The 24,278-nt window shown below is 35.2% G+C and overlaps 1 protein-coding gene across 4 annotated transcripts in view; it reads left to right on the plus strand.

Annotated features, from left to right (window-relative positions):
- Positions 1-24,278, plus strand: part of LOC137062872 (PALM2-AKAP2 fusion protein) — a 172,846-nt gene that overhangs the window by 58,560 nt on the left and 90,008 nt on the right. For all 4 annotated transcript variants that reach the window (XM_067433804.1, XM_067433803.1, XM_067433805.1 and 1 more), the window contains exons 4-5: positions 1,677-1,757; positions 12,526-12,656. In XM_067433804.1, the coding sequence (XP_067289905.1) occupies positions 1,677-1,757; positions 12,526-12,656 (212 nt within the window). The remainder of the gene's footprint in view (positions 1-1,676; positions 1,758-12,525; positions 12,657-24,278) is intronic.

The following is a 24,278-nucleotide window of genomic DNA, read 5'->3' on the forward strand; positions in this document are numbered from 1 at the left end:
TTCTCTGTCTGACAATCCGATGGACAGGTCTGGGTTTGGCTGGTTGCCAGGAGAACTGTACTTGACTGACTGCATTGAGGCAAGTGTAAAGTTTGGTGCGGGGGTAATATGGTGTGGGATTGTTTTTCAGGGGTTGAGCTTGGCCCCTTAGTTCTAGTGAAAGGCACTCGATTTGTTTCAGCATACAAAGACATTTTGGATAATTTCATGCTCCCAACTTTGTGGGAACAGTTTGGGGAGGGCCCCTTCTTGATCTAACTTGACTGCGCACCAGTGCACAAAGCAATGTCCATAAAGACATGGATGAGCGAGTTTGGTGTGGAGGAACTTGACTGACCTGCACAGAGTCCTGACTCAACCTGATAGAACACTTTTGGGATGAATTAGAGCAGAGACTGAGAGCCAGGCTTTCTAATCCAACATCAGTGCCTGACCTCACAAATGCGCTTCTAGAAGAATGGTCAAAAATTCCCATAAACACACTCCTAAACCTTGTGGAAAGCCTTCCCAGAAAAGTTGAAGCTATAAAGGGTGGGCCAAATACATATTAAACCCTACAGAATAAGAATGGGATGTCATTAAAGTGCACGTGCATGTAAAGGCAAATGTCCAAAAAACTGTTGGCAATATAGTGATATGTGCAATTTTGGGGGAGATTTGGTTGATATTTCCATATTTGTTCAAATAAACAGAGATATATGAATACCACTTCAAATTAATTTGCAGAAAGTTAGAAGCAAGTCACATACGTGCAAACTTTAGCAGTCTTACAAATAATTCTTTCAATTACTCTGGAGGTAGTCAGGTCTTTCTCTTATTTTCTCTCTCTCGACATGTCAAAAGCAGGGATTATGTCTTAGTTAGCATACTACTCAACTTTTAAAAGAAGACATAAAAAACTTTGTAAGCCATTTCCAGTAGCTTTCATGTAAAATCCAGTGGCATCATTCTCTGACGGATATGTAAGGACCATTTTTAGAGGCACATTTGTTCACATCTGGATAAGATATCAGTTTTCCCTCTGTGGAGACTCACTCACAAGAGAGCGCATACTTACTGCAGCAGAGCTCTGCGCTGGAATGTGCTCGTGAAATGGTGTCAAAGCGAGCCAAGATATTTGAACATGCTCAAGAACCTGAATAACCTACATATGTGGCTCGGTTTTCTTCTACTATCATGTAAAGCGAATAAGAAGTAGATCACCCACAGAAAGGATCAAAAACATGTGAGGTTATGATGTGATATGGTTAAATTACACCATGGACAAATTTTTTGCATATCAGTCATTTTCAATCAGACTTTCACTGCATGCCAAGTTAAACAATCTAAACAATTATTTTGGCCCAGTGCAGCTCACAAATGGAAATGGATGACTTCCTGTTTTTTGTCATTTGTCATTTACAGTGAAACAAACAAGTATTTAGCTATAAATAGATAAGTTATGCTTTCCTTAGTAAATATCACAAAGCTCAAACATCTTCCTTGATATAAACCCTGGAGATAATTTTAGATTGCATTACTTTCAAACAAGCTAAAAATAATGCATTAATATAATTTGAAACACACTGCATGCACGTGTGTTATTGTCACACAAAATGAATTATTTCAGATTGAAATGACTCTTTTAAATGATGCTTCTCTCAATAGTTTAACACAATATCTCATTATATTTTCAGGAAAAACGGAAAAGACAAGCCGAAATAGAGGACAAAAGAAGACAACTCGATGAACTTGTTCTACAACTTCAACATTTCAAGGTAAAAAATCTCTTTATATCATCTCTGAAAGTCTGACCTTGCACCAGAAAATCTATGAATGATATGTCAGCGTTCAATATGTTTTCCTATGTTTACATATCAATGCATTGCAATCTCCAAAGTTGTCTTATAGTTTAATGTCAACGTGGACCATTTATTCACTTGAGTCCATTTGACATCAAGAATTTGGTCCATGTGCTTGTTTGAAGTGGTTTTCTGAATTTGAGCTTGCCTGAAACTTAACTTGCAGAAAAGAAGCTTCTGCAGATGCCATTACATTTTGTATCTCTGGGTAGCATATCACATTTCTCATAATTGCTTGACTCAGATTGATCGTGACTCTTACAGCAGACAAAGGCAAAAGTCAATCAGTAGCTATGTTTCAATCCCGTGTTCAAAATCGTCACTTCCTGGGAAATTGGAGCAAAATATCTGTAATAAAAATGGAAGTTGCTGAAATCTGGGAACTGTGACTCTTTTTCCTCCATCATAAATGAGCTGCAACTACATGAAACACAATAAACGCTGTCATGTCATCTTGCGGGTGGAAGCAGATGCGTGGTTTATCGAATAAGGATCATCTCAACTTGCAGTTCCTGTAAAATCTGTGCATTTTGTTGGTGTTTTCCATCAAGAACTCACTTCTTTTTCAAAAAGGATATTTAAGAATGTTCAGGGCCTCATCGTCCATCTAAACAAACTTCTCGCTCTCTGCCATTTTCTGATCACATGATCTGTTGAAGCAAGGTCACATGACTTTGTGCCTCGAGGAATTTATTCAGTAAAAGTGTTTCCATTGTAGTTTATGTACACTGTAAAAAGTGATCAGTTTAAAAAAAGTTAGGAATTGCCATACAATTATTAAGTAAATTAACTTCTTGCATAATTGAAAAATATTAAGTTATTCAAGTTCATTATCAAGTTCACATAACTTCATTTTTCAATTTGCAGTTAATTTTTTATCATTTTTAAGGCAACGGGTTTCCTCACCTGTAAGTTAAATTAAGTCAACTTGTCTTCTTGTCTGATAAAAAAAATCCAACTCAATTGAGCACACATTATTGAATGCACGTTTAGAATTTATGTGCATGAAAAATGGAATTAAGTACAATCTACTTAACTAAGTTAAGTAAAATTAACAAAGAATACTAAGTAAATATAACTTGTCCAGTTAAAATTTGTTGATTAATTTCTACTTTGAAATACTCAATACTTCAAGTACATTTTAATCATACATTCAACACTGAATAAAGCCATTCTATTAAATAATACAGTAGATAATTGTATAGACAGCATATCTACATAATAGAAGTAATGCAGTACCCACCCGAACAGACCTTAAATATTTGGTATTCAATACTTTGTGCTCAATATACAATAACGGTAACTCGTTGGATCATTTTTGAGTGTGAATGTTTCATTATGAGTAAAAAAAAGATGTAACTCCAAATGTCACAAAGCACAAAGTTGCTACAAAAGCAATGATAAAGCCATTTAACATGGGGGAAAAAATGCAGTCTGTACACTGCAAAAAAAGTTTACTTTTTTTTTTTTTATTATTATTGTTGGTTTTTGTTGGTTTATCTTAAAAATGTAAGTAACCTGGCTGCCTTAAAATTTTGAGTTTATTGAAATTAAAAATTTGAGTTGATACAATGAAGGACATTTGTTTAATAAATAGAAACTCAAAATATTATTGTATCTGAACCACATACAAAATGTAATTAAATCATGAAAATAGCACTATTTGGCATGTTTCACTGCGTAATCAGAAAAAAGACACAAAATTACCCAATATAGTTACAAAATCTTTTTTTGTTGTCGAATCTCAAAACATGTTCATTATATTAACTCTAAATTTTAATTTCAATGAACTCAACATTTTAAGGCAACCAGGTAACTTTTTTTCTAAATATTTTTTTACAGTGTATGATGGTAAGACTAATATCAGAAAGTTGAGTAGATTTTATGTAATTTTATAACGTTGATATTTATTTTTTAATTTCTACAAGCTTGAATTGCGTAATAATATAGAATTTACTTTTTTTCTTTTTCTTTCCTGATCTAACTTATTCAGGCAGAAATTACACTGTAAAAAAAATATATGTTCAATAAGTTATGACAACATATGTTTTTACTTTGTTTTAACTCATCAAAATAAGTTAAGAAATGTTAAACTTGTTTTTATTAGTTATACAAGATGTAACTCATTTTTTAAAGTCAGTTTAACATAACTTAAGTTGAATTAACTTAAACATCCAAGTTGATTGTACTGCAAAAGTTCAAAATTTGCCTTTTTTTTTTTACAGTGTACATTTGTTTTTTCTAAAGTATTTACTTCACCACAGAATCATCTGTGTGTGTTTCCATCCAGCGCTGTTTTATCCTTAAATTTGCATAAAAATAGGTGGATGGATATATAGTGAATGTCTGGCTTTGCTTTCAGCTGAATCATTACCTAGCTAACAGCTAATGCGACTACTTTAATGATACACACATACTGATTAGACCTAAATAATATAAGGGGAGGATGTGGAATTAAATTTGGGGTTAGAAATCTTAGATAAGAAATCCTTGCTTTTTTGTCTTAACAATAATCTTTTCTCTCTGCTGGAGTCGAGTCAGACCAACATGACTCTTGCAACACTGAGCACATTGAGTTATCAGATAGCCAGAGTTTTGCTTCATTTACAGAGAATTGCTCTGTAGTGTTATCACCCGAATTGTATGGGAGTTAGTTTATACAAACAAAAAAACAAATCAACATCAGTTTAAAGTCATTCATGAAAGAGATTTTGTCTAGGACTCAGGAGAGGACTTGAGGGAAAGGAACCAAAGATCTGATAATGCTCTAGTAGAGACTTTTACAAAGATCACAGAGAGACTGAAAGATAACTGTTGATGGCTTATTGTGAATATGTTTCATGAAGAACACAACCGCTAAAGAGCCCTGATGATTAGCTATAGCTTGCAAATGATGTGTGATCTTCACAGCTATAGTGAGAATGTGTATTGTAATGAAAGGGAAATGACTGTTTTTCCAAAAAGCTGAATTTAAAGAGAAGACTTGTCTGAGAAAGAGGAGCATATCCAGGAAGAGAGATGTTTGTTTAGTAGTGGGTGTAATCAGATTCTGAAGCAAGTTCTCATCGGAAAGTACAGCGGCAATGCCTGTGATGAATGCTTCGATTTTGTGAGAGCCATCAGAAGGATTTGTATTGCAGTTTATTTTCTCATAGAGGGATACAACTCTATGTGAAATTCTAAACATAAGGACAAAAAAGTATTATGTGAAGATACTAAACAAAACATTCATTATAAATATATACTATATAATTGTTGATTTTTAGAACTGTGCAACAGTTGGGTTCCAGAACTAAAAATCCCATTCATTATAGCATAATTGATCAAAGTTAGACCAAATAACTGAAATTAATGTCTTTAAAACAATAGTTTGTTTAATTAAATTATGTCATTCATAAAGTTGCATGGGATTGTAGTTCCCTCTCTGCTCTGATTTATGCAGGTTTCTAGTAAATGTGCCGTCTGACCAATCCTTGGAATCCAGTATGCAGTTGATTTTTTCCTGTACGAAATTGTTTAATGCAGCATTCTATATGTATATGGATGTGTTTGGGTTGTTTTAAATGTTTTTAAAAATATCATAGAGTTGTTTGTGGTGGGGTAAATTCAACGCAATATGTGGTGACGTCACAATCGCATTGCATTGTGGTATATGAAGCTGCCTGAAGTGTACATATGAAGTAGACTCGCTCACTCGGTCAAAATCGAGGGAGCAAGGGTCTGTCGATATAAACTTACCTTATTCACTTCCCGAAATGGCGGTGGGGATTCCCCCAAGGGAAGTGCTTAGGGAAGTTCGCAAGTGGGTGTCTTAAAGTGGAGTGGAACGCAGCACTGGCCATCTGACCAATCAGACCAAACCAATCAAACCTTGATTAGACTGACAGGACAGCTGTTTGAGGGGTTTCCTAGCAACATAAAAATCCTAGCAACTGCTTTTTCTAAATTAAAAAGCCTCATGTTTTCGAACCTGCAAAACACGTTCTGTGTGATCGGGGCCTGTGATTGCTGACGGGCATAAAACTTCTATCTCCAAAACTGCAACTTTTCAAATGTAAGAAATGTAAAATGCACTGTATTTCTTTATATATATATATATATATATATATATATATATATATATATATATATATATATATATATATATATATATATATATATATATATATATATATATATATAATATATATATATATATATATATATATATATATATATATATATATATATATATATATATATATATATATATATATATATATATAAAGAAATACAGTGCATTTTACATTTCTTACATTTGAAAAGTTGCATATATATATATATATATATATATATGTGTGTTATTATATTATTAAGATTTTACAAAAACAAGCTAAAATGGAGTTAAGAGGTTTGTAACCTGCACATTTCTGAGAATTTAAGACATAAGTACTTTTTTCATCACTAGAAGGGCTGCATCTGAGACAGAAAGTGTTAGGTTTTCATCAAATTGCTGGCTATGACCCAACGATAGACTGCAAGACACTCTTCTCCGCTCCTTGAATACATAAAACATTAGTCTCTCTCTCTCTCTCTCTCTCTCTCTCTCTCTCTCTCTCTCTCTCTCTCTACACGGGGCAGTTGCTGTCAATGCTTTTATAAGTGTTATTAATCCTAATGTATCTAATGGGTGTCCTTTTTGTAAAGAAAGGGAGACAATCTTTCATTGTTTCATGGAGTGTTCAAGGTTGGTTTATTTGTTTGATTTTCTTAAATTGTTGTTTAACAAGTTAAATGAAAATTTTACTGTTCAGAGTTTTATTCTTGGTTACCGGTATGTAGCAAAAAACAGAATAAAATGTCAACTTTTAAATTTCATTATAGGTGAAGCAAAAATGGCAATATATTTAAGCAGGAAGAACGAAATTGAAGGGTTAGAATGATGTGAAGTTGTGTCTATTTTAAAAAACAAGATAAAATCAAGAGTGTGGATTGATTTTAATTTTTATAAGATGATGAAGAATTTGACGTTTTTTTTCAAATCAGTGGTGTTACAATGATGCAGTTTGTTTGGTTGTAGATGATGTTTTAACTTTTTCTTTTATGTTACAATAAGTATCACTAATGTGATGTTTATTGTTGTTGGAAATGTGTTGTAATTAATAGGAATTGTAAAATAAATGTTTTGTTAAAAATTCAAAAAATCTCTCATTAGTCTCTCTCTCTCTCTCTCTCTCTCTCTCTCTCTCTCTCTCTCTCTATATATATATATATATATGTAGTAAAGTTCGATATAAGGAGGAAGGAAGAGGACAAGGGGTCGGCTGGACGGTTGATGCTTGCTCTTTATTTTCTCAATAAACTTTGTCAACACACACAGTCAAGTGTGAAATCTCATAACACGATCTCTCGATCACTTCCGGGTCGGCACTTCCGGGTTCCGGTTTCTGCTGCTGCGTCCCAATTCGCCTACTTATACTACGTCCTAAAAGTATGTACTCTTTTTGTGAAGAAAAAGTATATACTTTTGAGTGTGTAGCAGAAAAGTATGCAAGCTTCGGGACATACGTACTACTTCGCCATCTTTAACGGACTCTTTCGCTTAGTTACGTGCATCCCGTCACCGTTTATCTGCCCTGTCAATCATCGTCAGATTCGTCACAGTTCAAATCTTCCACATTCAGATTAATCTCCTACCGTATCGGAGAGAAATGTAGCCGCTCGTTGATCTGCCATTTGTGGGTCTTTAATGCAGAGACTCTCCTCATGTGTTTGCTTTGAATATGCATTTAAAAGTTAATGGCCAAAAATGTCATTACAAAAGTTCACAATGCTGCTGCAGGTGAAATATAATGTGGACAACACTGAATAAATATATTTTTGTCAGGTTAAATATTGATAGGGTCACTCAAACCCCTTTATCTAAACTTCTCTACTTAACCATCGAACTCGCACATCCGTCATGTTTGTAGTTTTTTAACGCTTTTTATCCGCGTTTGTAGTTCTAATCGAATCCTCGTCCAACTCGCAATGGGTTGTGGGCAATATCAGCCGTTAGAGTGCCCATCGATCCATACTGTGAATTCGGACCGGAAATAGTAAACCATCCGGGAATCTTTGGAATACTCTTTTCAACATACTACGATTTGGGACATACTAATTCTATTTTCGTATACTATTTAGGATGGATAGTATGCGAATTGGGACGCAGGGTCAGTCTCTGAACGTGGGGGTTCGCATCAACCGTCCGGGTTCTCTCTCTTCCCGATCTCCGGTTCCACTGCTGTTTTATCCCCTCTCCGCGCTCATTACTAGAACAAGAGACAGGTGTTATTAATCTGCTTCCAACCCACTCACGTACCGCTTGTCCCGCGGCTCTCTCTCCCGCTGCAGACCTCGCTGAACCACGCCCCCCTTGCCACAATATATATATATATATATATATATATTGTGTTTCTTGAGTAAACTATTCAAATAAACAAGCAGAGATGCTTCAAACTGCGTGCAGCACTCCATGCACGCACGATAGAGGTGGGGTGGAATTATTAGGTTTGATTGACAGTTTACGGATCTAATGGAGTTACAACATTTAGTCACAAGCTCTTTTTAATACTTTTCATTGGTTAAATATAAGCTAAACCCACAGATAGACATAAAGCGTCACCAATAGTAAGGATTTATGAAAATACATTATCATGCTTATTAAAGGGATACTTAAGCGCTGGGAAGATGAATCTGTATTTAAACTGGGTCATCAATGTAGTAGAAATGTGAAATTAATTTTTTAATTTGGTAACTTCTAGAGTGAGAAAAGACAGAAAATGAATTTTTGTCTCATGGGGATGAAAAACTACAATTCCCAGAATGCTTCGCTGCCCTGTGAGGCCGTTCCCAAAGCCACCTACTGGATTACTGTGACTGAGTTGGAGAAGACACTACAATTAAAAACTGAACGTGTCTGTTCAATATAATGAGTGAGTCACCGTGCGAGTATCACAGCACTGAGCACTAACTGCAGGAGTCAGATAAATGAGCTGATGAGCTCTTGTGATGAGAGCTGAGGTAATCGCGACTACACTCGCGGCATCCATTCACAATGCGAGTTCAGTCTGGCGCGTTTCAGTTCATGCCTTTGCAAGCTTAACTTTCATAGAAATTAATTTGAGACGTTAAAAGACTTACATTGGTCACCATAGCTCCGTTTAAATGAGTGCCTGTAGCTGTGAGCTGAGCTCTGAGTGTGATCTCCATCCCCCATGTGCGGGTTCAAAACATGCGGAAATGGCTCCCTCTGCTGGCTGTAGTCTTTAGCCTTTGGCCAAACATTCCTCCTATGATGCAAATATCGTCAATTTGCATCATAGGAGGAATTTTTCCCGAAATAAAATGCATAAATCTCTTGTCTCAGGGGTATATGAGGGGGGAAAGCACAATCATTTGAATATACTCCAGGATTTCTACTGATACAAAGCCATATGCTAATCGCTGAAGTAACACTTTAAATGTCTGCTTACCGAATAAATGAAGCTAGCATAGCTATGGAACTTGCTTCTTAAATCATTAATATTATACAATTCAGCAGCCATTATATATTTGACAGCAGAATGCCGCAATTGACCAATGAGAGTCATGTAATAAAAAATAACACCGCTTTCAACCGTTAAGAATATAATGCAGTTGTCAAGTTATGAAAATCTGAAAAGGAGTGTTTAAATGTAATGTTTTAAACAACATTTAAGAAGCACTGCCTTGAGTCTTTGAATTAAAACATGTGGGTAGTCTTGAAAACTAAGACCGCATACCTTCAGCAGCTTGTGAAACAGTCATGAGCGTTCCTGAGTTCCTGCGGTTGACCTTCGTGGAGGTGATGACTTGGCATAAGGGGTCCTGAGAGACCTCATAGCTCACATAGCTAGAGTCAGTTCAACCACAGCTGGTAACTTCCTCAACAGCTGTTCATGCTGGACAGAATTTAAATGTTTTAAGTTTACATAAGAATGTGGCAACACAGGAGATTTATATTATGGACTTAAATGTCAAACAATGCACATAAAAAGAGTTTTCTTTGGTAAACCACAGTCCACACAATAATGAGCTGACTAAAGCATAAACTAAAATCCTTTTTTAGGTTCAGCTGGTACATTTAGGCTACATTCAACCAGCAGCGGTTTGTAGTGCTAAATATGGTTTACTGTGTGGTACGGATTGATATTTTATAACTGAATTGATCTCAGATTTGTGAGTAATGTAGGGGGGGTTTCGTGTGGGGTTTTGGAAGCTCACAGAGATGGAGATAGCCATGTGTCACCCGACCCAAAGGTTAAAGATCCTGTTGCTTTCTTCCATAGAGATCATTCAACCAGTTTTATACTCTAGATGTAGCAGTCTACTCTGCTACAAAGGCTTAAAGCAAAATAATTGGTCAGAAAGTCTCCCAAGCCCATCTAAACCCCTTTTTCAGATTTTGGAGACAGCTAACCACCATAGGCTGTTTCTTTTTTCAGCAGGGCAGTTAAAAATGCTGGTTAAATATAAATTGATGGATGAACTCACACCTCACTTGGACTCATTTATTAAATGATGTTACTCTCCTGGTGTGGTGCATTTAGTTTCCTCAACAAAAACCCAATAGCATTTTTCTTTTGACTTTTGGATTATGACAGAAAATAAGCTCTGATTCTTTTCAGTGTATGATTCTTGCATGTTTTGTTCATAATCACGGTATTCCACCATTACATTTCTAGCAATTATTTCAGTCTTTATTTAAAATATACATGTTGGAGTTTGAGTACCATTACAAACACAAAGAGGCAGTAAAAGTCCAATTTACTTCAAGTAAAATAAAAGAATGGTCACACTTTAGATTAGGGATAAATTCTCACTATTAGCTAACTATTATCTATGACTTTTGCCTCGATAAACCCCTAATTGATGCTATTTAACAGAAGGTGAGGTAGTTGTTAAGTTTAGGTAAGAATGTAGAATATGGTCATGCAGATTAAAGCATTACTATGTGCTTTAAAGTAATAAACAGCCGATATCCTAGTAATAAGCATGTTAAAAAGCAACATGTTAATAGCTAGAATTGGACCCTAAAATATTACCCAAAGAACAAACTGATATGACATCATTTAGAACTAAATTAGACAAAAGCGAAGTTCATTTCTACAGCTTGTCAAAGCGATTTTTCTGGTAAACACCCTTAAACTAACATTGGTCTGTCGTGATGATGTAATAGGTGTGTGGCTCCTCTCCGCTTTATAATAGAAATTGTAATTCTAATTGAAAGATACACTAACATTGCTTGCTTTAAACAATCTGTTGTATAAAGTGTTGTATAAAATAAACATGATGTGACTTCTGGAGCGCTGAATTGCAGAGATCGGGCAAACATCGCAACACATATTTACATATTCACGCACAAAAGCTTAAAAAAATTCATGAGTTGGGTATTACTAGTGGGGTTTCCATCCTTCTATTTAATGCTCATTTTGGAATATCGCATAAAAACTGTTGGATGGAAACGCCAAGAAGTGAATAAATTCGAAAAAATGTGCGTAAAAACATGCACTCAATTGAGACTGACACATTTGGTAACACTTTATGGTAACACTTTAGTATGGGGAACACATATTAACTATTAACTACGACTCAATAAACTCCTAACTTACTGCTTATTAATAGTTAGTAAGGTAGTTTTTGTAGTATTTAAGTTTAGGTATTGGGTAGGATTAAGGGAAATAAGATCATGCAGAACAAGGCATTAATATGTGCTTTATAAGTACTAATAAACAGGCAATTTTCTAGTAATATGCATGCTAATAAGCAACTAGTTAATAGTTAATAACTAAACCTTAAAATAAAGTGTTACTCTTTATTTTACGGTTCAGTTCTCACTATTAACTAGTTGCTTATTAGTACCTTACTAACTATTAAAGGGTTAGCTCACCCAAAAATGAAATTTATGTCATTAATGACTCACCCTAATGTTGTTCCACACCCGTAAGACCTCCGTTCATCTTTGGAACACAGTTTAAGATATTTTATAAGCAGTAAATTAGGAGTTCATTGTGGCAAAAGTCATAGTTAATAGTAAATATGTCTTCCCCTTTCTATAGTGTTACCATATTTTTTTATATCCAATAAGAAAACATGCGCATAAACTACCATAGAAACATATTACAGACTAAATTCCTTGATGCGCATCAAAAAAATTATTTGACTTTGTGTAATTGGACGGCATAACTGGACTAAACTTTTTGTACTTTTTGTCTGCTTGCTCTGAGATGCAATTATTATATACAGTGGCTTCTCCTACTTAGTGATATTTAACAGCAGTTTATTAGGAAGTGACAATTTTTTTATGCGATATTCCCATTTTGTCCAAATTCGCAACTTTGGATTGATGGCTTTTAAAGTATTGTATGTCACAAAATAAAATCTTGAACTTGTGTTAACAACAGAGCTTGCTTCAGGCATTCAACCAAAAATCCCTCTTACTATGGACACGGAAGTACACAAATGCTTGCTTCCAGGTTTTATCAGGTCTAACTGTGCTCAACCATGCAAGTATAATGCTTATAGTGTGACGCTACCACTCAGGATTGGTCACTCTGTTTCCTGGATACAACTTTCTCTGTAGCTAGCCAAGCATGATCCGATCTAGATCAATGACCTGACCATAGAACATGTTTCTGTCTTACAGTCAAAAGCCATGAGGGAGAGATGGCTTCTGCAGGGAACACCAGCGGTGCCACAAGAGGAAGAGGAAGGTCGTAGGAAACAGGTTGAACAAGATGAACTTCACGTCAAAACACTAGAAGATACCATTCACAGGTACATTAATGCTTTTCTGATTATTCAATATTTACTATAGACTGTAAAAAAATATGGACGTAGTGTCCGTGACGTCACCCATAGGATTCTGATAAGCCATTTTGAAGCGTAAAGTAGAGACGAGCTGACCATTGCCATCTTGCTAGCACGTCATCATGAGTCACTGCCAGATAACAGAAAATGGGCAAAAAGGCGGGATGTGGGCGGAGCTGAGGTGACGCAATGACTATAGATGGCGGATAAATGGCTATCCACCTGTCACTCAAAGTAACCACGCCCTTAATTATGCAGAACTTAAAGGCTTTATAAAATGTAAACAAATGAGTTATAAAAAAAAAATCCCCCCCCCCCTCACAGTTGTCATGAAGGGCAAAATTAGCCGTATAGACCAAAACCTCAATTTGTTCCAGGCTGTAAAGTTGGGAATTTTATCTTGGACCTCAATGAGATTTTGCTCCCTTCTGGAGCCTGTGCCTAGTGGCTAGTCGAGGAATTGCAGTTTACATTACTTTCCTATCGGCTTCAAGAGAGAACGCGGGAGGTTGCCGCTTGGTATTTACAGAACACTTTTCACTAATCTCATTTTAGTAAACAAGTGACGTTTCATTGGGTTATATGTTTATTTCCTACAACTGCAAGCAACCACTGTCCCAAACACTAGAGTCATTTCCTCCAGACTTCAGTGGGATCTGTATTTCTGCTCAGCTTTGCTTTTAATTATGAGAACTTCAAAGCTGCTTCCTTTAAACTCATCTGGTAGAGGCATCTGAAGCTCTGCAGATGCCATTTTAAGGTTCCTCATATGGGACACATTGCCAAACCAATGTGCATTTCAGTTGATTGCTCTGCAGCAGGATATTTCGACAATCACAACAATGCTGCTGCTTCGAAAACAAGGCGTTATGACTTCATGACGTGCTAGAAAACCACCTAGACTGTGGTAGGACTGTAACACGTGATGCCGTGGCTACAGTGTAGGTTAATCAATGTGATATGCTTGAATAGATTGCACTTTATTTTACAGTGCGTGCACTTACAGTGTACAAAGTACTGGGTAATATAAGGTAACATGGGTTAAGGTTAGGTTTAGGGGGTAGGTTCAGGGTTGTACCAATTTATTACCCAGTTATTGCAATTACTATAGTATGAACATGGGGAACAAAACTGTAAAATAAAGTGATACCCTTGCATCTATTCACAAACAAAACTGGAGCGCATTGGGTATTTGATTTACAATCTAATAAGAAGATATGCAAAAACAAGAAACAGATGCACAGAAGCATATACTAATAAAATAGCTTTCCATGCCTGTTCATAAAATGCACATTCTTTTCCATTCATTTGGTACAGAGGTTCCCATGGCTAAGGCTCTGGAACAGTAAATAATCCAACAATAAGTGTTAGAACATTGGAATATTCCAACATAAAACTTCTGTGAAAATTGGTGCTCTTGGAAACTATGTTAACCTAATTGAGGTTTACTGTGTTAGCATGTGTTTTTTTTATTATTAAAGAAAGCCTGGATAGTCTGTTGGTTCCTCTCATCATGTCTCAAAACCTCTGAGCGTTTGCTCAAACCAGCAGGAGCTAAACCTGCCCAGAGAGATTGGTTATCTCAAGAGGTTGAAATGGAATTTGAGGACTTTTTCTGGTGTTGATGGAATCGGTTGTTATTGAGATATTTCAAGTGAGTTGTGTGGGAGTGTTTGGAAGATGTTTGGATTTTGAAAAACTCATATTACATAAGTTATGTGCTACCTTTTGGTCCTCAGATTATGTAATCAGTTAGTGTGTGATTGAAGTGGATGATGTTCTTTCACTTCATTTGACAGTAATGAGTGGAATGAGTCTGAATTACATCATTGAGTTGACTGCGGATTTGCCCTTCCGTGATGTCATCCGTGGAAAGTTAACGTCCGATCCATTGTTTAGATTTTATTAAAACTCTGAGGTGGGCTTCCTCTCTGCACAGGATGTCATCTTAGAATGTCGGTTTGGGATGTTGAAGTTTTCCCAAGGTAAACACAGTGGTGTCATATCTAAAATGAATTTGCATCAGTTATGACACTGGCAAATAGAAGATTGGAATCTTGACAGTTGATGCCGTTGGCTTTAAGATAGGTCATTCTACGAAGGAACCTCTTTCTTTGGTAATGTAATTTAAGTTACAGTATATCTGTGCATTAACAAGTATTTATTATTTTGAAAACAAAGAAGTTCAGATTAAAAGGTCTCCACGCAATATTATCGTTTTAAGATTTCAGAAGATGCCTCCTGTAGGTTTGCTCTACTCGTTTTGCATCATTGAACTGCAGCACAATTTGCATTTACTCTCACTTACAGCCACTTGAAAAAAAAGCAAACATCCTTGGGCTGTGAGCTCCCATCTGTCATTGGTAGGGTAATTTAGTCAAATGGACAGGGCGACTGTTCAGAAGATTATGTGGCTGTGCTGGTTGTGGGTGGCAGGTGATATTTCCTGGTCTGGTGGGTGTGGGTGACGGGGCAGGGTAGACTCGCACAGAAAACTCTCTGTCAGGACCGCGGCTGGAATGAGGGAATAGAACCGCCTCTGTGGCAGAAGTATGAGATTGAGGGAGTGGCTGGTGGCTATTTCTGTAAACTGTAGAGGAGATTCTCCAAAATAAATGGGTACTCAAGGTACTTTTTTGAGCTGAACTTACTGCATAGTTAAAGAAACGTTACATGTTAAAGTGCCTCTTTTGTGCTATTTTAAAAGTTCCTAATTTTGTTTCGATAGGTCTCCTGCAACAGGTGTACAAGCATCCAAGGTCAAAAAACACTTTTTTTCCAGCATCTCCTCTTTTCTCAAAGTGTCTGAAATAGTTTAGTCTGAAATAGTTCTGAGAGCCGATACTCTGCTCTGATTGGTCAGATGGTCCAGTCTGTTGTGATTGTCTACTCTGCTCTGATTGGTCAGATGGTCCAGTCTGTTGTGATTGTCTACTCTGCTCTGATTAGTCAGATGGTTCAGTCTGTTGTGATTGGTCTACTCTGCTCTGATTGGTCAGATGGTCCAGTCTGTTGTGATTGGTCTACTCTGCTCTGATTGGTCATATGGTTCAGTCTGTTGTGATTGGTCTACTCTGCTCTGATTGGTCAGATGGTTCAGTCTGTTGTGATTGTTCTCTCTGCTCTGATTGGTCTGATGACTCAGTCTGTTGTGATTGTGTGATTGGTCTACTCGGATCTGATTGGTCAGGTGGTCCAGTCTGTTGTGATTGGTCTACTCTGCTCTGATTGGTCATATAGAGACATAGCGTATTTAGGCCACGCCCACACCGAGAGACAATCCAACGCTCATTGACTTTGCATTGCGTGAAGCGGTCGCCTAATGTTTTCTTATTTATAACAAAAAACAGAACAATGTCTAAAAGCTGATAAGTGACAAGGTGTACAGCAGACAAGCTAAAAAACACATAACTACGTTCTTATAAGCTGTCGATCCCAAAAAACGAGCGTTTAAGGAGACAAAAGTGCATTAATGCAATAAGATATGAAGCTTCAGCGGGAAGAATGGGTCAATTTTGGGATCCTGACACTCAGTATGTCTACGTGTGCAGTAAACATGTTGTCAAATATCCAAATGTCAGTTTTATATATTATATTTACATTTATGCATTTGGCAGACACTTTTATCCAAATTTTAAGGTACACATTTTTTGTCAATTCTTGCTTTCCCTGGGAATCGAACCCATGACCTTGGCGTTGCTAGCGCCACGCTCTACTGGTTGAGCTACAGGAAAGGTCCAGGAAAGGTTTTATTTCCTGTCGCTGATTACTTTCCCCTCCAGTGGGCGTAGTTCTCAGTGTATAACAAGTCGCGCTCTGACTCAAGTGCCTGTGTCCACTTTTGTGTCCTTAAACGTTCTTTTTTGGGTCAACAGCTTATAAAAACTTCTGGGTTTTTGGTTCTGGTTTTTTTTTTTAGATTGTTTTCTGTACACCTTGTCACATATCAGCTTTTAGACATTGTTAGTTTTTTAGTAATAATTCAGAAATGACAAGGAGGCCGCTACCCGCAATAGAAAGTCAATGGAGACGGTTGGTTTGTCGGTGGGCGTGGCTTTTAGATTATGATGCGTGTCGCTCTGTCTCTATGGCCCAGTCTGCTGTGATTGATCAACTCTGCTATGATTGGTCAGATGGCTCAGTCTGTTGGTATTGGTCTACTCTGCTCTGATTGATCAGATAGTCCAGTCTTTTGTGATTGGTCAACTCAATGACAGCCAATGAAGGCCATAGGTTGGCATTATGCAAATATGTTACAAACATACTTATGTTAGAGCAGAAAGAATGGAATTTGAACTTCCATTATAAATGTATTATAGTTTAAATGATTTACAATGGTAATTGACAGCATGCAACACCTGCAGTTAACTGTTGTTTTGCAGTCTAAAGAAGAAGGATTGTGAGTGGGTAGGTTTTTAAGCACTTGTACAAGAATGCAAGTCAGCAGATGAAACAGCATTATCGACAGATGGCTATAATTTTGAAACAGGCAAATATTGTGTCAAACAAATGAATCAGCCTAACCAATACAGCCTAACCTCTCTATCACACAAAAAATTCAAATCATGAGGTTATGCTTGCCTCATAACAGTAATCGATTCAAAAGAAAAAAGAGAATAAATAATGTCAAAGAATGCAACAAGAACATTGGTGTAAATGGTTTTGGCTGTAGTTTTGGTGGTTTTAACTATAGACTCGGCTGAACAGCAATGCGTCTCTTGTGAGGGCAGACTTCTCTAGAAACTTATCATTACAGAAGACATCCCAGCCACTGAGTCTAAAGTAAAGCTCTAACTACCAGGCTTTCCAGGAAAAATATGGCATGAGTTGACATGATACTAACTCAGTCATAAAGCTCCCTCCCTGACACATCTGCACACGCACTGTTTATACAACTGTGTGATATGAGCTCCTAATATGGTGAACAGAAAGTGTAATGTCTTTCACCCTGCCCTGGAGTAGAGACAGACATAAAAATAAACATTACCTCAGGTTTTCAGATAAGACTGTCTGCTATTACTATAGTAAGACCTCTTAATGTATCACAAGCTACTGAATTTCTTTCCCTGAGTCAGTCAGCATGGAATATATTTTTAAGTTTTTGTGCCAGCTCAAAGAACAGTGGTTATGTTAGATTTATCAATTTGATAGCACTAAAAAAAACTATTATAGTATCTCAGTGGTACAATAATACCACTGAGATACTATAACAGTTTTTTTTAGTGCTATAAAATTGATAAATCTAACAAAAATATATTGCAGTATATTGGAAAATATCATGTAATACATCAGGCAATATATTCTCATATATGGGATTTAATATTTATATTTTCCAATATATTACAAGATATTGAAAGCGGTAATCATTTGTATATTTTGCAATATATTACATGAATATATAATATATTGTATAATACCATCAATATATTATTCCATGTATTTACAATATATTATAATATATTTCAAGTAATATATTGGTAAATATATTTTCCTTTCATAAGGGAAAAGTTTGTTAATATATGTGTTTGTATATTTTACACACACACACACACACACACACACACACACACACACACACACACGCACACACACACACACACACATACACATTTGTTAGATGCAATTATTGTGATCAATCATTTTGACAGCACTTTGACAGTTTTTTTTTTTTTTTAGATAATGTTTAACAAATATATATTTCAAGGAAGAAAAATGTTTTTTATGGCTCTTTGTTCAGTTTTTGTTAACCATAAAATAACCCTGCTCAAGAACAATTAATATCAACAATTAAAATGTTTTGGTTTGTGTTTTTGGTTTTATTTTAGCCCGTGTTACCTGGAGCACTTTCATTTTCTGAAATATTCAGCAAGAGAACATTGAAGTAAATTTATGCAGTAATTTGTTCCCAACAAAGTCACAGATGGATTCATTGAGCCATAATGAGTGTTGCCTTAGAAACAAGTGGTTTCTGCGTCTGTGAACACCTCTGAGAAGAATCTCCATGTTGTCGTTTCATGATTATATTAACGACAAAGACATGATGTGAACACTGCAGGAGTCCCAGAGATCTGCCTTAGAGGCCTTTAGATTTGACATCTGGTCAACTGGACAGGAAGCATTCAGTCATGTGTTGTCATGGGAACAGGATGGGGGTTGGGGGCTAATGAACTCTGTCTGAGTACAGGTACATCGCTGGATATTGAGGATGAGCTCGCCATTTTCAAAATTTATTCTAGCGTTTTTATGCTATAATTTCATTCAGTAACAGGCAGATTTTTTTATATGCTGTTTAATGTTGAGGATCACATCATTTTTACATAAGCATCTGCTTACTTTTTTCTGCTTCTTCTTCGCATGTGCTTTTGATCAGGAGATTCAGTAATCTTTCAGAAGATGTGCAAGAACAATAATAGCAGTGAAAACATGGAAAGCTGGACATTTCTGTTAATGGCAGGGAAAGAGTTCATATTGTGTGCAATTTATAATCAAATTTCTGTGTTAATTGACTGTCAATAGATTTTTTCATAAGTTCATAAGTTGTATGAACTTAATGAAATTGGCTTGATAACTTGGGCAGTGTTTTTCTAGTACCCAGCATGGTTTACATATGACCGGATAAGGAGGCAAAGATCTGTTTATTGCAGTTAACTTTGACATTTTTAAAAAGGGTTACCTTTGTTCTGAAGAGTAGATGTGTATGAAGGTAAACATCACATTTATTCTAATGACTGCGTTAATGAAAGATCTTACTTGTTCATTATATATACACACTAAATAATATATATTAAGTATGTGCTGTGGTAGCTGTGGATTTGAATGGAAATAGATCAAATTCTTTATTTCAAGGGCTACAACTTTAACTTAATTTAGTAATCAACTTAAAAAAATTTGTTTATGCTACAAAATATTAAGTTACTCTAACTCAAAGTAGTGTGTTGGTTGAATGCAATTTTATTCAAAGTTGTCATATGCAAACTCTTGCAATCATTTTTGTTGTTGTTATTGAGCCAACTTTTTTTGTTGCAAAATTCAAATACTGTTGTGAATCAGTCAAAAAAAAAAAAGGTAAATTGTGTCATTATTCAGCTAAGGCCAGTTCAGTGTTGATTCAGTTCAGTTCAACAACTATGTAAAGTTTAAATTAAACTCATAAAAAATGTATATGGTGAAGTCACATTAGTTAAATTGGTGGAAACATTGTATTGTCAGAGATGTAATGTTAATGTTTGGGGTAAAGCATTACAAATAACGCAAATTATATAATCAGATTACTTTTATAAAGTAACTAGTAATGCTAGTTATTTTGTTTTTTGCATTGTGTGTGAACATGATGGTTATTGTCGTTCTAGACTACATTTAAGCATTTAGTCCTCTAATTTGCACAAAAATAGATTCATTATTCCTTAAATGAATAAAAACAGCACAAAAAAAAACTGTTAAATTATGCAAATAAACTTTATGCTTTTAATTTCACATTATTTACCAATGTCTTTGCTGCTGGCCTTTGATGGTCCAATAAAACCTTACAAATAAGAAAAAAATACTTTATATAAACATCACATTTGTGTTAAATTTTTTCGTATTATTTTTAAGTTGCCCTCTACTGTACAGTACAGGCATGAGTTTGCATTTCCTTTAGCCGGAGACTTTTGGTGTGAAAGGGCCTTCTATATATATACATACATACATACATACATACATACATACATACATACATACATACATACATACATACATACATACATACATACATACATACATACATACATACATACATACATACATACATACATACATACATACATACATACATACATACATACATACATACATACATACATACATACATACATACATACATACATACATACATACATACATACATACATACATACATACATACATACATACATACATACATACATACATACATACATACATACATACATACATACATACATACATACATACATACATACATACATACATACATACATACATACATACATACATACATACATACATACATACATACATACATACATACATACATACATACATACATACATACATACATACATACATACATACATACATACATACATACATACATACATACATACATACATACATACATACATACATACATACATACATACATACATACATACATACATACATACATACATACATACATACTTCAAACCAATCAGCTTTCTGTTGGTCAACCTGGCAAATTAACATAACCAACTTATGGCTGGATTTGAACTGAACTTCAACTGAAATGACCAAACAATGGTAATTGTGACTGAAGCTCAAAGGTTATTATGCACTGTAATTTAGGCTGATTTAAATAAACTCATAAAATCATTTATATTACTTTTTTCCCTTTTTTTTACTGTGATGCAGTAAAATAATTGAATAAAGAATCACTAGAATAGTGGGAAGAGCGTGAGAAATCATGCAGGAAGTAAGAGGTGGGTGTGTGGCCTGTATGAGCTCATCTAGACACCGCAGAAGATGCACTCTTGACCTCTGACTATGCTTTGGAACAAGATAAAAGGGGGACAAAAAAGTGTGCTTTTTTAATGAGTCATATCAACAACACCCATCGTAATCGAGCTTACAGGCAGTGTGATACAAAGGAGCGTTTTGATCAAGTTCTCTTCTGACTGAAAAAGTTACATTGAAATATTGAATAACTGATAAATCCACTAGATAATAATGTGGTTCAAATCAAGCTTTTCATCTTTATTTTAGTTATTTGCACATGGAAGTGCTGTATTGGCAGTTATTAAAGAAAACATATAGCAAGTGAAAGGGCCTAGTATATACAATAACACCCCACAGAAACGCTCCATTCATACGGTAGTTATCATAGACAGTAAGGGTAGTTATGGATGTTGATGCTGCTGTGTGACAGATTTCCTGTTTCCCACAGTTACAAAATAAAAGTCTTTGTGGAGTTGTTTCTGTTCCATGAGAGCTTTGAACATGAGCGTAATGCAGTTACGAAATTCAAACTGAGAGATATACATCCACAAAAGTATAACATAATATTCTCACACAGAATAAGGGACCAGTCATGTGCGGATGTTGTCGCTTGCGGAAACAAAGCAAAAGTCCAATTGCAGGAATGTTTTAATTTTAAATCTGTTTTGTGTGCGTGCGTGTGTATTTTATTATTATTATTATTATTATTATTATTATTATTATTATTATTATTATTATTATTATTATTATTATTATTATTATTATTAATAATAATAATAATAATAATAATAATAATAATAATAATAATATTGTTGTTATTGTTTTATTATTATTATTTATGAATTCTGTACTTTTTGTGTTCTCTATTCTAATATTTCAAACAAAAATCATTGTATTATGTAATAGCTGTTTGACTGAACAAGTGAATACAATAAAACCTTATTAGCAAACAAAAGACATCTTTGTAAATGAAGATGAAGTAAGGGTATTTTTTTACTAATATCAGATTGAAGCAAGTTATATCATGTTTTATGTTATTATTTTATTAATTAAAATTGATTAAATACTATTGTTCACTATAATTAGGCTATATGATGTGCCTAAACAGAAATGAGATTTCAAAAATGAATTTACCCTATGAAATTCAGTCAAATAAAAAAATAAAAAAACTTTAATCTAACCCAGTCTCCCTATATGAATCACAAAATGTTATGTATGATTACTGATAATGCTTGAGAAATATTCAGTATAAGCCTCTCTGAACTAGTTTCGTGCTTTGACATGATTCCACCACAAGATGGCCTTGAAGAATGGGCTCTTTGACTTTCTGTTATCTGTATCCTGCCATAACAGCGCACTCTTGTGCTTCCTGGGTCTCTAGTTTTGAAAGTTGTATATGTAGTCATTCCAATATTTAGTTCTGGGAGTATTATCGACACTATTTAAAAAATGATCTTCCATAGACAGTGCAACTAAAATTCACTTACCCAAGTGTTAACTGTCAACTTTTGACATCCCCATGAATCAAAATTGGACCCTTTAAAAGAATAATTGGATGATTCAGTCATTTTTACTTTACTTTTCTATTCATATCTACTTTTCATCTACGTTTCTATTTTTATTTATACTTATTTTTATGTTTATTTGTGTTTCTCTTAAAACATATCCATAATAAGATTATCTATCTATCTATCTATCTATCTATCTATCTATCTATCTATCTATCTATCTATCTATCTATCTATCTATCTATCTATCTATCTATCTATCTATCTATCTATCTATCTATCTATCTGTCTGTCTGTCTGTCTGTCTGTCTGTCTGTCTGTCTGTCTGTCTGTCTGTCTGTCTGTCTGTCTGTCTGTCTGTCTGTCTGTCTGTCTGTCTGGCGGCCTATCTACATATTATAATTATATATCATTTCATCTGTAGTGTTATATTTGATATTATACTTAAAGTTAACACAAATGTATTAAATTGCACATTTGTCATTACAAATGTATAATTACAAGTACATTTAAATACATGACACAAGTTTCAATAGAAATTACATTAGTTTTCCATAAATGCTTGTCAGTTCATTCAGCAGTAATTTTAACCATATTTCAAAGACAGTCGAAGTAATTATTAAAATACATACAGTATAACGATTCTGTAAAATGCTTCTTTCTTTCATGGAGATAAATAAGAGATTTTTACAGAAAATCTAAGCTGGTCTTTTCCATAAAATGAAATCATATGGCGACTATAGGGACTGCCAAATTCCAAAACAGAAAAAAAATATACCACACAAATTGTATGGGCTACTTTTGTGATGTTTTTTTATTTTATTTTTTGGTCTAGGGGAGCCGGGACATTCTGTCTAACATCTCTTTTTTTTTTTTGACACTTTTCCACAAACTATAGACAATCAAATGGGTTTCCTTTAATTGGCCTTGAGGTGTTGAGTAAAAATCCAACAAACAGTTCAGACTGTGCCACATGTTGATTCATTCATGGTCGTCCATTCTGTTTGTATACATAGATAGCACATGTCTTTTTGTAGAAGGAATTTTGTCAGGAGTCGTGGGAAGGCTCCTTCTCCTTTGTTATTGCAGACCACGTAACCTCAGTGATCCAAACAATAGCAGGAAATTCTCATGGGCGGAGGCAGTGTGGGTTCCTCTGCCGGCAGTTTCCTCATTGGCTGCCAGCATTCACAATGAGTGAGAATGGAGTCCGTTGGGAAAAGGGGAATATGCATGGCTTAATTGACACTTAAAGGATATGTGTCTCATTCATTTCCAAAATATGTGCACACGACTGTACATTCCATGCAATGATTTCATTCAATGGGCAACACATTGAGGCCACAATAAAGGCCTTCTGAAGCGAAGCCATGCATTTGTGTAAAATCTGATATTTTTTCCTCCACCATGTCCCTTTAGGGGGCTCTATCTTGCAACATTACAGTTTTACTCAGTCGCTTTGGTACATGTCTCGAATCAAACTCACAATTTGCAAAACAGTAAGTGCATTTCTCAAAACAATTTGTACAAATAGCAAAACACCATGGATAACCTGCAAAAGCCACTCTCTTACTCAAAATCCTTAGTT

The sequence above is a fragment of the Pseudorasbora parva genome, chromosome 23 (genome assembly GCF_024679245.1).
Source record: "Pseudorasbora parva isolate DD20220531a chromosome 23, ASM2467924v1, whole genome shotgun sequence".
Taxonomy (NCBI): Eukaryota; Metazoa; Chordata; class Actinopteri; order Cypriniformes; family Gobionidae; genus Pseudorasbora; species Pseudorasbora parva.